The sequence below is a fragment of the Psammomys obesus genome, unplaced genomic scaffold (genome assembly GCF_907164565.1).
Source record: "Psammomys obesus unplaced genomic scaffold, mPsaObe1.curated_primary_1811, whole genome shotgun sequence".
Classification (NCBI taxonomy): domain Eukaryota; kingdom Metazoa; phylum Chordata; class Mammalia; order Rodentia; family Muridae; genus Psammomys; species Psammomys obesus.
In genome coordinates this window covers 6,266,279-6,282,089 of record NW_026587556.1, presented here as the reverse complement: position 1 = coordinate 6,282,089, position 15,811 = coordinate 6,266,279, and the positions used below count along the sequence as shown (strand labels likewise).

The 15,811-nt window shown below is 39.3% G+C and overlaps 1 protein-coding gene and 1 non-coding gene across 4 annotated transcripts in view; both read left to right on the top strand.

The window, feature by feature from the left end:
• Sugct (succinyl-CoA:glutarate-CoA transferase) overlaps positions 1-7,106 on the top strand; it is a 668,162-nt gene extending 661,056 nt beyond the window's left edge. For 2 of the 3 annotated variants that reach the window (XM_055603972.1, XM_055603970.1), the window contains one exon: positions 6,574-7,106. In XM_055603972.1, coding sequence (XP_055459947.1) covers positions 6,574-6,737 — 164 coding nt within the window. In that variant the 3' untranslated portion in view covers positions 6,738-7,106. The remainder of the gene's footprint in view (positions 1-6,573) is intronic. The other variant, XM_055603971.1, reaches the window with a different exon arrangement.
• Positions 7,107-13,227: 6,121 nt separating this feature from the next.
• On the top strand, positions 13,228-13,330 carry LOC129674097 (U6 spliceosomal RNA). Its single transcript, XR_008719772.1, has one exon. It is a non-coding gene; the product is annotated as a U6 spliceosomal RNA (small nuclear RNA).
• The last annotated feature ends 2,481 nt before the right edge of the window (positions 13,331-15,811 follow it).

Here is a 15,811-nt window from a genome sequence, read left to right as displayed (position 1 = left end):
ACAGTATTAGGCCTTGTTTAAGCAGACATAATGTTGAGGTCTCATGGGTGTCGCTTCCCTGTAATTTTTTAAAGGAGATACAGGCTTGCAGCAGACTTCCTCTTCCTCAGGCTCTTACAGTCTTTCTGCCTCTTCTTCGTTATGTTCCCTGAGCCTTAGGAGTTGTGTTGTAGATGTATCAATAGGGACTGGGCACGACACAATCAGTTGTTCTCTGCATTTTGACGAGTTGTGGAAACCTCAGCATCAGAGATGTTGAATAAATACAGTTGCTTATATTGTTTTTGAATGAAGACATTTTAAAAAGTAACTTTTATATATACTGGAGAACTCACCTCTGAATTTGAGATTTAAAAAGCTACAGGTGTAAGGACTTAATTTTTGGTTGTCAAAAGGTACCTAAACTTGGAATATCCAAAAGAATTCGTGACTTCTTTTTATTTATAAAACCTATCCATGCGTTCCTTTAGTCTCCCATCCTGGAAAATGTCTATATCAGTTGTTCTTTTTAAATGCATAGGATTTCCCTTTCATCCTTTCCCCCTTACTGTGTGTATTGGTTACTTTTCTGTCCTGTGATAAAATACCATGACCAAGGCTAGTTGTGGGAAGAAGGGCTTATTTAGACTTATGGTTCCAGAGAATTGAGTCTATGATGGTGGGGTGAAGTCATGTCAGCAGAAGTGAGAAGCTGAGGGCGCCCATCTTCACCTGCAAGCACCCAGCCAAGACAGCAAACCAGAACTGGCACAGGTCTTTAATGTCCCCAAACCCCAATGACACACTTTCCCCAGCATGGCCACACCTCCTAAACTTACCCAAACAATTCCACCAACTGGGGTCCAAGTATTCAAATGTCTGAGACTGTGAGGGAAATATCATTCAAACCTCCACATTTCACTCCCTGGCCTCCAGAGTCCTGTGGCAATATAATAGTATAAAATGCTTTTAATCCAACTTCAAAAATCTCCACAGTCCTTTGCATCTACAACACTTTTTAGAAGTCCCAAGATCACTATCCCTTCTGAGACTCCTTGACAATGTCTGAATTTTAACTACCTATAAAATCTAAAAGCAACTTATATACTTCAAACACATAATGACATAAACTACCATTCCAAAAGGAAGGAGCCATAGTGGAGAAAGCCTCGACACAACCAGACCAAAACCCAGGAGGACCAACATCATGTGTCATCACTTCTTGTCACTTGTCAAAAGGCTTCTATTGTTTGGGCTTTGCTGCTTGTAACATACACCAACCTTTTAGGCTGGTTCCTCTCACTGAAGGCAGTACTTCTTGATAGATGCTGCACGTCTCTGGCGTCTCCAACATATCGGGGTCTCCAGTGTAACCCAGGCTCCGCTTTTACGGCTTCATACAATGGCCTCTTGTCCTCTCAGTGCTTTTATTCAGGGACTCTTGAGATGGACACTGCCCTGCTTGAGCCATATTACTACCAACTTTTGATTGTAGTTGCTTTTGAAATGCCTTATGCTCTCTTTCACAAATCGGAAGATAGCTGAGTGGTGTCATGCCCTGAGGGTACCCTTACCTTTATTCCAAGGTATATCAGCAATCAAACCAATACTAGGGTCGCTTGCAATGTCCTCCACCAAAGATACTTTTAAATTTATCCTCAGGCAACTTCTTAGGACATGATCAGAAAGAAGGCATTTTTGTTTGTTTGTTTGTTTTGCCAAAATAACACAGACACAGTCTCTAGTTCAGCTACTAATATCCTTTCTTTCTGAAAAACCTCTTGAGCTAGGCCTCCACATTTTACATAGCTCTCAGCACTACTTCTAAACTCTTACTAGGATGGACCATTAAGCTCCACTTATATTCCTCAGTCACCTCTCTAGTCCAAACTTATAATGTTTTCCACATTACTCTAAAAAAAAAATAACATTGCTAGTTCTATCACAGTGAAAGCCCTCTCTCTGCTATTAACTTCTGTCTTAGTCACACTTTTCTATTGCTGTGATAAAACACTATAAACCACGGTAACTTGTAGAAGGAGGAGTTTAATTTGGGCTTACAGTTCAGAGGGTTAGAATCCAGGCTGGAAGAATAAACACATGGCAGCAGGAGCAGAAAGCTGAGGGCTCTACTCTTGACCCACAAGCACCACGCAGAGACTGAACTAGAAACGACAAGGGTTTTAAATTCTCAAAGCCTGCCCTCTTGACATCAATTTGGCCTGTATCATCTATTAGTTTTTCATTTGCCTGCCCACTATGCTCATAGCATCATTCTCTTGTAAGCTTGATTTATGATTATTTTATCAGACTAAAGCAATTTGTTTATTCTTTTTTTTTTTTTTTGGATGTCACAAATTATAATCCTTGACAGCAGGGCTGAATATACATTTTAGAGTAATTCATAATGAAAAACCTATACCAAATATTGAGAGAGAAATAAATACTCAAAAGTATAAGCATAATAAATGAATGGATAAAATTGCTAGTATGATATGAATAATATTTACCTAAGCATATTTAATTGCTAGCAGTAGTCAAATAATTTTTGTTTTTTTTCAAAATAATTTTTCTTTATATTATTTATTATAATTTATTCACTTTGTATCCTGGCTGTTGCCCCTTCCCTCATATCTTCCCAGTCCCAGCCTTTCTCCTTCTTCTCTCCCTATGCCCCTCCCAAAGTCCACTGATAGGGGAGGTCCTCTTCCCCTACTCTCTGATCCTAGCTTATCAGGTCTCATCAGGACTGGCTACATTGCCTTTCTCTGTGGCCTTGCAAGGCTGTTTCCCCCCACCCCTATAACTGTTTTGAATGAGAGAACATAGAACACAAAGTCCAAAGATTGGAGATATTTATTATTATTATTTTATATATTTTGATTGTATTATATGATCATCCCCCATATACTCTCAGATCTTCCCCATCTCCGTACCAACCCAAACTCATGTTCCCTTGTTCTCTCTCAAAACAAAAAAAATTAAAAACAACAAATATTAATAAATTAAACAAAAACCAATGGACTCCATTTTTTATTGGCTAACTCTTGGACATGGAGTGTAATTGATATACTCCATGTCACTCCTCTGAGAAAACTGAATTTCATTTTGTCAGCAGGTACCAATCATAAATCGCATCTTGGTTGGAGGTAGGACTTTGTGTCTGTCCCAGGACTAGAGTTCTCATCCTGGCTCTGTCACTGGTTATAATAATGTTAACCCTAGAAAACAAATTTACTCTATAAAAAGCCTCCTTTTTTATTTTCACCTGTAAAATGTAGGCTACAATAGTCTCTACTCTTTAAATAGAGATGCAGTGACGTGGGAAGTCAGAAGCACAGTCCACAGTAATAAATATCAAGGAAAAGAGGCCTGTTACAATTTATTTTGTAGAACCTGCGGAAAGCAATGAAAGCCCATTAGCAAACACAATTCGCATTGTTTCCACTTCCATCAGGGACACAGGCAACTAACCAAACAACTTAATGTGTTATTCTAACATCTGTGAAATAGGGTGTAAAAGGTAACAGGCGCTACTCAAATGGATGTTCGTGGCATCAAGTTTGGATGTGTTGATATGTTACCCCAAGCTTGTATACCCTCTCTACGCCCGGGAGACCTCTTGTCATTTTAATGCTACGTTGTAATATTTCATATGAGATGCCAAGATATAAATCTTTCCTTCATTCATTATGTTGGATTCTCTGTTGATTCAATCTGCTGGTTTGCCTTTTTTCCATTCACCATCACATTTGGTACAGAAACTTCTTACCATCCTCATTCTTTTACTTCCTTCTGGGATTCATGTCTGTTTCCTAAGAAAGTTCGGCTTCTTTATCACATTTTTGTTTTAGTCTATTGATATTGTTCTCTTTAAGTGCTTAGAAATATCTTTTACTTATTTTCTAAGTTTTTACTTTGAAATATAACACTAATAATCATGAGCATTAAATATTTTCAGTTTTGTCTCCTACATAGCGTTCTCACCTTGATTTGTTGTAAGCCGTCTCTGATTGTTCTAGTGTTTCTTTCATTTCTGTTCTATGTGATCTCCATGCTTCTAGTGATCTTTGGCTGATTGTTCAGTAAAAAATAAAGGTCCAGATGTATAGTATTGGTTTTTTTCCTTGGTGAGGTATTTTTCACCCTTACAGAAGTTAACATAAACCATAATTCCTGAGTCAAGGCAGTTCATTTGTAAACACTTAAATTTAAGGGCGGGTGGGACACAGTTAAGACCATGGGGACCCTCAAATCTAGTAGTGAGGAGGGTTTCACTAGGAGGCCAGCATTCGCATGATGGCATTTATTGTTCTCTGAGAATTCCTTCTGAATTTTTTTTTTCAAGTAGCTGGTTGACATTTTGTTTGTACTTAACCACTGGCAGCCTCTGCTTTTACAAAGCTTGCACAAGCAGATCTGAATGAGGTCAGCTATTTGACACTGAAATATCCAACCCTTCTGCTTCCAGTCCTGTTTCTAGTTCCAGTCTGCCTCTCTCATAACCACTGGTTTTAAGATCAGAGACTCTGTCATAGAAGAGCAGAATAATTGTCACTCATCTCTTCTCAGTCTCCCAATGTGTAATATGTTTGTGTCCTCCCTTACCGGGCAGGAACCAGCCCTGACAAAACCCTCCTGTATGGTGCATTCCAGGAAAATGTGAGAAGGAAATGAACTCTGCTGAGCTTCAGAGAAAGGAAAACTTTAAGCATCAGTCATAAGTTGTCCTTGGTCTACAGAGGAGGGAATGTGGTAGGAAAATACATGATGTGGCAGTGTTAGGCCATATCTGGATGCTGTCTCTGTCAAATGATATGCAAATAAGTCTTCTTACTAATAAAATTCCCCAAAAGGCTTTTATGTCGCACTGATGGACATTCTGTTAACTGTGCATGCTTTGGCTTATTTGTTCTTGTGGAGTTCTCAAATCAAGAGCGGCCTACAGAAAAACAAGGATATAGCTCAATGATAGAATGCTTGCTTAACATGTCTAGAACCCTGCATTCAGTTACAATTCTGAGAGAGAGAGAGAGAGAGAGAGAGAGAGAGAGAGAGATATTAGAAAAAACAAAGAGGTTAAAATATAGATTCAGGACAACCTGGCTTTGATCTTGTATGCCATTGCCCGCCATGGTTGATTTGGCTGGTCTGATGAGCTAGGTGGATGCCACTCCTTCCTTCATCGATCCATGTGTGTCCCGTGCAAGGCTGCATACCATTGTTATAGGACATGACCTTCCTGGAAGGATGAAGACCAGTTTTCCGTCAAGGGTTCATTGATAGTTAATTGTGCTTTCTTGTTAAAAATCTTCAAATAAATTCCCAAGAGATAGACATGTGCTGCTTTACAAACTCTTCCTGGGACAACTATTTAATTTGTAGTCCTGAAGCCTAATTACATGTGGTAAAAATATAATCAATATAGAATGAGTAAACAAAGATAAATTTTGTTGAAACACATTCTCAAAAGCCCAGCTCGACCATTGAGGAGTGGGAAGCATCCTGTTAGGAAAAGTGTGCACACAACTTTTAATGAGACCATTTCTGTGGCTAAAGTGCACCCTCATGCCATCATTAGCCATGTGGCTTGTGACAAACCTTTCCAGGCTTTATTGCAGTTATGTGAAGAATGGGAACAATAAAATCAATTGTAATCATTTTTGAAAGTATTGATAGAGTTCCTCTGTTTAAAATGACTCAGTTCTGTCAAATAGCTGACAGTAAATATCCCTTTAAACTGCAAGTTTCAAGAGCAATGTAGTGGCTTTCATAAGCATAATAGCCAGCAAGTTTTGTATATTATTATGGGTTATATAGAATTCTTACTTGATGTTTTTGTCTGTTGCCTCAATTAAATCCTTGCCTCAAGTCTGTGTGGTAAACATTATTATATTACAGTTGTGGGATATGCAGCTCTGAGAAAGTAAGTAATTTGTCCAAGATGGTTCTGTTAAAAAGTATAAATCCCAAAGCTCTAACGCAAGTCTCTTTAATGAGGATGCTTGGTCACATAGCCTCTTGTATTACTAAAGACCAAGGGTAAGAGTCTGAGTCAGGATTTGATATATTTTGCACTAAACTTTGAAACCGTAAAAAAGACAATGAATGGCAGAACTCTGGGTTACCTTCATTTTGGGCCAGATTATTAGCTTCACAGTAACACATCAACTGTATGGTCATTGTGCTCTTGAGCATATAGTTTTTCTGGATGAATGTTCTACCCCTGAAGGTGTCTGTTATAGAAGGGGAAACTTATGAACACACCAGGCAGAGAAATACAGCCCATTGGATGCTGGTGGACAGGTTGGAAAATCACAGCACATTTGAATGAACTTGGATCAAAAAAAGCTGTGTATGTTCTGGAGAAATGGCTCAGACACTAAAGACTAGGCTCCCAACCAAAATAGCAAGAAAGCCACCCATGCCAAAACCAACAAACGAACAAACAAACAAACAAACAAAACATGGAGCATGGGCAAGGCATAAGTAGCAGAGAAAATCTTGGAGTCCTTTGAAAATTCTCTATTACTTGAGTAATTAACTTTCCAGAGCCAGTCATTAACAGGCTTTCTCGTTCCCTTCCTCTGACAGGTCCAGCTGTGAGATACAGCAAGTTCAAGATGTCAGAGGCAAAGCCACCTCCCCTGCTGGGACAGCACACAAGGCACATCCTGAAGGAGGTCCTCAGATATGACGATGGAGCTATTGAGGAGCTACTCAGCACTGGTGTGATAGAGCAACATGCAACCAAGTGACAGATACCAGTGCACCCGGCAGCCCAGCTGCCTGTGTATGCCTTTCCCCAGTTTCGGTCCCCTAAAACCAGAGTGAGAACAACTGCAGATTTCCCGCCCTACATCTCTGGGGTAACTTTAGAATTAAAGTCTAGTACCCGTTTAAAAACTTATCATTTTGACTTTTTTTCTCCTCCAGAAAACAATTCAATTGTTTATGTGTGGACTTTGATTAATACTAATGTTTTCATCCAAAAAAAGTGATGACTGTTTGCTGATGGAATGTTGTTCTGATTTGATTTCTCCACAATGGACACATGTATGGAAGCATCAAATTATAAATTGTAGTTTTGATTTGTCAGTTGAAAATAAAGCAAAACATACAAAATATTTTTTTTTTTCTGGAGAAAGCCCTCTTTATTCTAATTGCCTTAGTGCCCTAAAATGTTTGCCTGTCCCACCCACACAAGCCTGATAAAAAGCAGGACTCTTGACATGTTCTACTTGTACATAAAGTCCTCATTTAAATCTTTGTTAGGAAGTAAAAGCAATAAGCAGAATGACAGTCTCTGTGATTGATTTTAAACAGTATAACTTAATTTCAAGCCCACGAACCCTTTGTTAGTCTGTAATTTAAACCATGGACTTTGCTGATGTCTGTTGTAAGACTGAGCTCCACTCTGCTCATAGAGAGTAAATATTTGCTTTATGTTGTATTTCCCTGGTGATACTGTGATGTGCAGTGGAACATGAATTTCCACCTATTCATTCAGGGTATGAGTATTTGTGTATCTGAGAAAGGATGGTGTTTCTTCTCTTGCTACCTTATTTTGAGACATAGCCAAGGACAACACACGTTAAATAAATGTGAGGTGATTGCTCACATATGAAGGTGTAAAGAATGCCAAATGAAAGAAAAAAAAGATATATTTCTTTGTAATTTGAAGACCTCTGTAGAAGACAGTATCATGTCTTGGTATTTTGATTTGTCAATGAGTTCTGAGTTTAGTAAAATATGCTTCAAAGATAAAAAGTGATCAGGATATATATTTTAGAATTAATTGCCCCCAAAAAACTGCATAGGACAAGTGCAGACTGGGGCATCGGGTGCCACTTGGTCGGTGTCTTGGGACCTCCACTCATGGCCCATATACACATATACTATAAAGCACTGCCATTATGTGCTGATAGTAATTGGTAGCTAAAATGCAGATTTCCACCTTTCAAACTGAGCAGAGCTGGGTTTCCTTTTCATCTTGGATGGTTTGAATCACCCACATTGTAAGGCCTGATATGTCTCTAGAATCAAGGATGCCAAATTAAAAGTCTCTCTCAAGATTTTTCAGAGGCAAATGTCCTAATTTTTGAGACCCACCCCTACCCAAACTTTGCTGCTCATCACATTGTACTCTGAAGACTCTTGCTGTTATTCCAGGAGTTAGAATTTTGTCATAATAGAATAGTTTTGTGCCTTCTGCAGTCCCCTGACTCAGTTCCTAATTTATAGAGTCACATATGGAGTTGTTCACATCAAATCAGGCTTGAAAGATTGTATTTGTGTGTGTGTGTGTGTATGTATATATGTACATATGCATATATGTGACTGTATTGCCTCCATGTGTGTATGCATATCATGTGTATACCTGTTGCCTGCAGAGATCAGAAGATAACACTGGGTCCCTGGAAGCTGTAATTACAGGTGGTTGTAAGCTACCATGTGGTTTGGAAATTGAACTTAGGTCTTCTGCAAGAGCAGTAAGTGTTCTTACCCTTTAAGCCATTGTTCGGGCTCCAAACCAGACATTTAAAGAACAATGTCTTTATAGTCATATGACTCATATAGAAATCAGGAAAAGGTTGGGTGACAGAATTGATAAAGCCACAAATCTTCAAAGCCAGATGCATCATTTTCCCCCACTGAACCATGAAATCTCAAAATGCAAATACTCCTCATTGAGCAATAATTCTACATATGTGAATACCCACATGTAGGAGGAGTCTGTCATGCATAGGGCCAGAATGTAGCTTGTAAACTTTCAGGTTAATAAAAACTGAAGTCTTCAAAATGGTAGGGCTGCCACTGAACCATGACCATGCTTCTAGATTCCCACCTGCTCAGCGCAGTATAATCCAGGAGAACTTTAGATTTCTGGTTACATACCCAACATGAAACATTACTCCACTGATTAAAAATTAAAAAAAAAGAAAAAGTTCAGGCTGTGCTTCAAGTTCACATTGATTATCAGTCCTGAAAGAAACATTGTGCTTACTAAAATTTCAAGCAATATGCCCCAGATCAAATTATGCTTATAAACAAATGTGCTGTTTTAATTATCAGAACTGGTTATCTTACGCAGTCCTCAAAATAACACACTACTAAGATACCATATGCTCAGGTTCAATTTGTGTCAGAGTCTGCCTTCTGGAAGGTTATATCTGTGGTTGGCCTCAAAGATGCCTTTAAAATCTGTGGGTTAATTGCTATGGAATCAGAGGCATGTCCATAAGTAAATGGACTTTTTTTTTTTTTCTGAAAAAAATTCTAGCAAATTTTTTCTTGTTAACCAATACATTTTTTTTTTCTGGTAAATAGCCTGATATGCTGAATGTTCTTTTAGTAAAAATGAAAACGAACATTGATGAGATTTTTATGAGCACTATAGTTACTTCATCCAATCTTGCATTTGAGACACCTAAGAGTATTAGAAATACAATCATAATTGGAAAAGACAAAGAATGTCTTATATTGGCTATTTGGTATTGCAGCCTTAGACCACTATTTTTAGATGCTCATCTTCGCGAGGACTTCTATGTGAAGATTTCACAAGTTCTACTTTTAAATCTTCTTACAGCAATTTGTACCCATTCATATATCACTTCAATTTGACATTACACTTTTGACTTGTGTTTTACCTTTGGCAAATTGCCTATTTTAAAATCCGTGTGGGCTGAGGGTATAGCTTGGTGGTGGAGCACTATCCTAGCGCGTGTGAGGCCCCAGGCTTAATTCTTAATTCTGCAAAAACAGATCATTAAAAGCCACATAGATGTGAGTCTTACTGATCACCCTATTATAAGACTTTGAGCTGCCTTCATCTTCAGGACCGATTCTCAGAGCAATTGCCCTGAAGTATCTGAAAAGGGATGGCAGGTGCAGAAATTATTGCAGCAATTATATTGCTAGAATTTTTAGATTTTAAGATGACTGTTAATATCTTTGGCATCTTGGAGCTGTTGACCCTTAGTCTTCAGTGACAAAGAAAGTAATTGGGGAGGAGTATATTCTCTACTATCCGTACCCCTATTTTTGGTACTAATTTTCATAATTATTCCTCATGATATTCTCCTGTCATTGACTCATGAATGAAACATTCTCTGGCTTTACAGTCAGCAGTTATGATTGGTGGGTGTTGGACTCTTCTGTCCAGTACTAGATTTGGGCGTGGTCTCAATTTTTCCTGTTCTTAAGCTTCAGCTCATGAGTAATTACTTTAGTTGAATGACCTCTGAGAAGGTGGATGGGGCCTTGCCCTCTACCTGACCTTCAAGTCAGACAGGATGAAGGGGTCCTCATAATCTTCAAACAAGATACAAAATACTCCCATACCCCAGACACTGGCCCTTTCTCCCCTTCTTTATCTTTGCAAATCAACTCCATGACTGATGTCTGTTTTGTTGTTGTTGTTTTGACTTCTTACCACATAGACTGGAGGAAGGCTTTTCAGGTGTCTCTTCAACCTGTTGCCATCACCACATCCCTTCCTGCCCCCAGTGTCATTGATTTTACTCAAAAGTAATAAAGTCAGCCTCCAAACATGTAGCACAGAGGTTGAGAAGAAAGAAAAAAGTAAAGCTGCCTCAGATGAATGTGATTTCTGCCTCTTTACCTCCTGTGAACCCTAAAGAAAGAAATTAGATTTTCTAAGTGTCTCTTAGTATGAGAGACTTGGCAACATGTGTAACATTCACCCCAATTTTCATGGATTTATGTCTTTAGATTTTAAGAAGAAATCCCCGACTGTACCTGATGAATGCTTCATACTATGAACTGTGAATGGCCATTGTGTTTCTTCCTTGGAGAAGGTTGAGAAAACTGATACATTCTCTTTGAGGGAGATCGTTAACTACATTTTATGAAAATAGAAAAGAGAGCACTCGTCTCCTTGTCTACGTAGGATTGCCCTACAGAAGCTTTACATGCTTACAGTGACACTGGCACTGAGGTCAAATTCTCTAATCCACAAGCCCTACTCTGGAAACAGTGTCTGCTAGCCTGAGAGCCTCCTCAGCCTGCTTTGCTGAACTGTGTAATGGGAAAGTCTGAGTCAATAGCAAACTAAAATGTCCTATTCGCAGAATCACATCAGAACTGGAAATATCCAGTAACTTGAGTTTCCAGCCCTGAGCTCTGATTCTCTCCAGAGTCCCAAATGTTTTGTGAGATTCTCCAGCTTTACTTTACTGAAAAAATCCTGGGGCTAGAAAGTGATCCCAGGGTTGCGTACGCTTAAGGCTCAAGAGGCAAACCAGCTCTGTAAACTCCATGACAAACCATCGCAAGGTCCCAGTGATCAATCTGCATGCTTTATGCAACTACCCTCATACTGCTCAGGTGATACAAGGTGAAATGAGTACCTCGGTGGGTCTCTGTGTGGGTGCATTCTGGGGGAAGGTTTATTAACTTGGCAAAAAAGAGCTCAGAGATCTAGAATAGGTGCCAGGGGAGGTTTCTGACAGTAGTCAGAGCCACACCTTTAATTTCCTGCACCAAAATGGAAGTAGATTCACAAGACTTGTCCACATAAAGATTTTAAATTACTATACCTTATATACGTGTGTGTGTTACCAATCAGAATGCATAAAATTCAAAATGCATAGATAAAATTCAGCAAATCTGGAAAACTGTTTCATGAGTTTTATGATTGATACTAAATTTGATGCTACCCAATGTTGAGAACTGAATCTCTTATATTCTTACATATAAGGTACTGTTCTATGTAAGTAAGATAACTGAAAATCACTGAAGTGACTTATACATAGTAACTCCTGTGTGGGAGATGTCTGTGAAAGCCTTGCGGCCATTCTCCACGAACAGAGAAATTACATCACTGTGTGAACACTCATGTGCCCTCTGGTTTGGCAGGTACAGTGGGACTAGATGGTCCTCTGCCATTCTTACTGCAAGTGTCACTCAGATAATATCCTTAAGCTCATAGGCTCTGCAGCTTTATCTGTCCTTGGAGATGTAATGGGAAAGACAGCATGGAAGCAAACAAGACCCTAACACAGTCACTTTGACCTTTGCAAGTGTTCTAAAATAAGAGAATTCCCAAGAGCATCCAAGTAGCTTGAGCACTGTGGATGTATCCTTTAGTAGTCTCCCCAGACAGGGCCGCCTCTAAAGAGGAGGAGGCATAATTTTACCTGTTTAAAACCCTCCCCATCCCAGAAGAGATGGTTTTCCATTGGTTCTTTTACTATGTTAACTATAAAATTACTCATGAAGTTGCAAATCAGGAACCACTCTCTCAAAGACCAGGGGAAAAGCTAGAAAGTGCATGCACTCGGGTTTCATCAGCAGAGAAAGATGATCTGGCGTACCCAGAAACAGGTGACATATTGTTGAGCCCAGAGAGCATGGGGAAACCCTTCTTATCATTGCAAATAAGCTATGAATATCAGAAATTCTAAAAAAAAAGAGGCAGAAACGAGTGAGACCTATTTACCATAAAACCTTAGAACCATGAATAACGACAAAGTATGTATGAGAGCTGTCTACGGTGATATGTGATAGCAGGACTTGATAATCTCTATCTTTAGAAAATCAGGCATGTGCGTAAGAACAATCCACCAACAAACTAACTGCAAAATTCAGTCTTCTGGTGTTAATGTGCTTATGATATCTTCAGGGTGTTAGGACTTAGAGTGAAGGAGGTGAATTTTTTCTGGGAAGTCATGAAGGAAAATGTTGTGAGTTTCATGATTGTGCTATCAACTTTTTTTTTTCCTATCTAGGTCTCTTCTGAGGGACCCACATAGCATAAACTGAGATGAAGTAGCCTGGAGACCAGTTGCTCTCCTCTTTCCACTGTAACATCCTTATGGGTGTCTTAGTCATAATTTCTTCAGTGGTTACTACTAATAAAGACTACTCTACAGGAGATGAGAAATATGTTTTTGATAGTCACTCTTTCACTAAGGAGACTGCAAACTCTGTGGGGAAAAGGGCGACGATTCCCATTGAAACTCCATTTCCAGGTCATTCTAGACTGTCCAAGTTGACAATTTAATTTCTCCTTTTTAAAGTTTTATTTTATATGTATAGGTGTTTCGCTTGCACATACTCCATGTATGCCTAGTGCTTCTAGAGACCAGATGATGGATCAAATCCCCTGAATTAGAAAGTTATAGATGGTGATTCGAACCCAGGTCCTCTGGAAGAGCAGCCAGAGCTCTTGATTACTGACCCATCTCTCCAGACTTTCAAGTTGACAGCAAAAACTAATCATTTGTGCTTGCTTCAGCAGCACTAATATACTAAAATTGGAACGATACAGAGACAATTAGCATGGTCTAAGTACATGGACGATTAGCATGAAGCGTTCCACATTTTTAAAAACTCAAGTGACAACACATGCTGGAAAGGATGTGGAGAAAGGGGACTTTCCTCCATTGCTGGTTGGAATGTAAACTTGTTCAACCACTTTGGAAATCAATCTGGCACTTTCTCAGACAATTTGGAATAGTGCTACCTCAAGATCCAGCTATACCACCCCTAGGCATATATCCAAATTATGCTCAACTATAGAATAAGGACATTTGCTCAACCATGTTTGTAGCAGCTCTATTCGTAATAGTCAGAAGCTGGAAACAACCTAGATGTCCCTCAATGGAGGAATGGATACAGAACTTGTGGTACATTTACACATTGGAATACTACTCAGCAATTAAAAACAAGGTAATCATGAAATTTGCAGGCAAATGGATGGAACTAGAAAAGATCATCTTGAGTGAGGTAACCCAGAAGTAGAAAGACCCACATGGTATATACTCACTCATAAGTGGATATTAGCCACATAATAGAGGATAAACATGCTAAAATCTATACTCCTAAATAAGCTAAACAATAAGGAAGACCCTAGGGAAGATGCTCAGTCTTCATTCAAAAGGACAAACACAATAGACATCAGAAGCAGGAGAAGACAGGGAACAGGACAGGAGCCTACCACAGAGGGCTTCTGAAAGGCTCTATCCTGCAGGGTATCGCGGCAGATGCTGAGACTCATAGCCAAACTTTGGGCAGAGTGCAGGGAATCTTACGAAAGAAGTGGGAGATAGTAAGACCAGGGGAGGACAGGAGCTCCACAAGGAGAGCAACAGAGTAAAAAAATACTGAGTCCTGGGTACCCTGAAGAGAATGATACCCTAACCAAGGATAATGCATGGAAAGGCCCTAAAACTCTGGCTCAGATGTAGCCCATAGACTCAGTATCTAAGTGGGGTCCCTAGTAAGGAGATCAGGAGCTTTCTTTGGCATGGACTCAGTGGCAGGCTCTCTGATCACCTCCTCCTGAGGATGCAGCCTTGCTAGGCCGTAAAGGAAGATAATGCAGCCATTCCTGATGCTACCTGGTAGGCTAGGTTCAAATAGAAGGAGAGAAGAACCTCCCTTACCAGTGGACTAGGGGAGGAATTGGGAGGTAGGGTGGGATTGGGAGGAGATGAGGGAGGTGCCCACAGCCGGGATACAAACTGAATAAATTGTAATAAATGATAACAATAATAAAAGAAAACCTAATCATTATAAATGCGTTTCTTAAAACATTTAAAAGCAATTTTAGATTTATAATAAATTACCTGCGAAGCACAGAATTCTCATGTGCTACTTATCATTTCCTATAATATTAACATATTCTATCACCAAGGTTAAGTTGTATAGACAGGACATTTAAATTGATGTATTATCATTAACAAATGAATCAAATTGTTCAAATATTTTCAGCTGTCTTACTTTCCTGGTAGAATTCTAAGAGAGTCCCCAAGATAGTCAGCCCTTCAGCCATTCTGAAATATATGTGCCCTCCTGGTCAAGCTATTGGTAGATGTTGTGGATTAGATTAAGCTAAAAGGTTATTGGTGCCAGGCATGATCCAATTACCAATAATTCTAGCATGTAGGGGGGAGGGTTGTGGTCAGCCTGGGCCACATGATGAAAATTTGTCTCAAAAGGGAAACTGATGAAATAAAATGAAATCAGTTGACCCTTGCATATGGAACTTAGTTATATAGGCATGACCTCACAGGGATAATTTAAATATGGTTCTAAACGTCAAAGCTCCAGACCACAGGAAAAGGGGGTATTGATATGACATGTATTGATAGAGGGAGTCACATGAAAGCAATTCAAGTGGCCTCTGGGAAGAAAGAGAGACCTCTAGCTGATAGCACTCAGGTGCTTTTTGTATTATTTCTTTTCTTATTCTTCTTTATGGTTTGTTTTGATATTTGTTTTGTGTGTGTACACATGTGTGTGCGTAGGTCTGTCTTTTGTTGTTGTTGTTTTTCTTTTTAGAGAGACAGAGAACTTAAAGTTGGGTGGGTATATAGTTGAAATGATGTGGGAGGAGCTTGAGAAGGGCAGAATATAATCAGAACATATTACATGAAAAATATTTCAAAAGTAAGTAAGAAGAAAATATGAAACTAGGTGCAACTCCAATGATTTGAATTCTACTAGGAACCTTGGTTTGACTTATTCCGAGAAATGCTAGACAAGACCTCAAGCCAACCAACACCTTGATTTCCATTTCGTGGTGTCCTGATTGGAGCATCCAGTGAAATCCAAGCTTCAGAACAGTGAGTTAATCAGTGGGAAGAGTTGGGCTGGGAAGAGGGCTCAGTCAGAACAATGTGTGAGGTCCTGAGAATGTCCTCAGGACCCACGATTTAAAACAAACAAACAAACAAACAAACAAACAAACAAACAAACAAGGCATCATCACAGTACACTGATAATCTCAGCACTGGAAAGGCAGGGACAGCTTAGGGATGACCTCATTAGGCTACTACACAAGTTCCTGGCCAGTGAGAGGCTC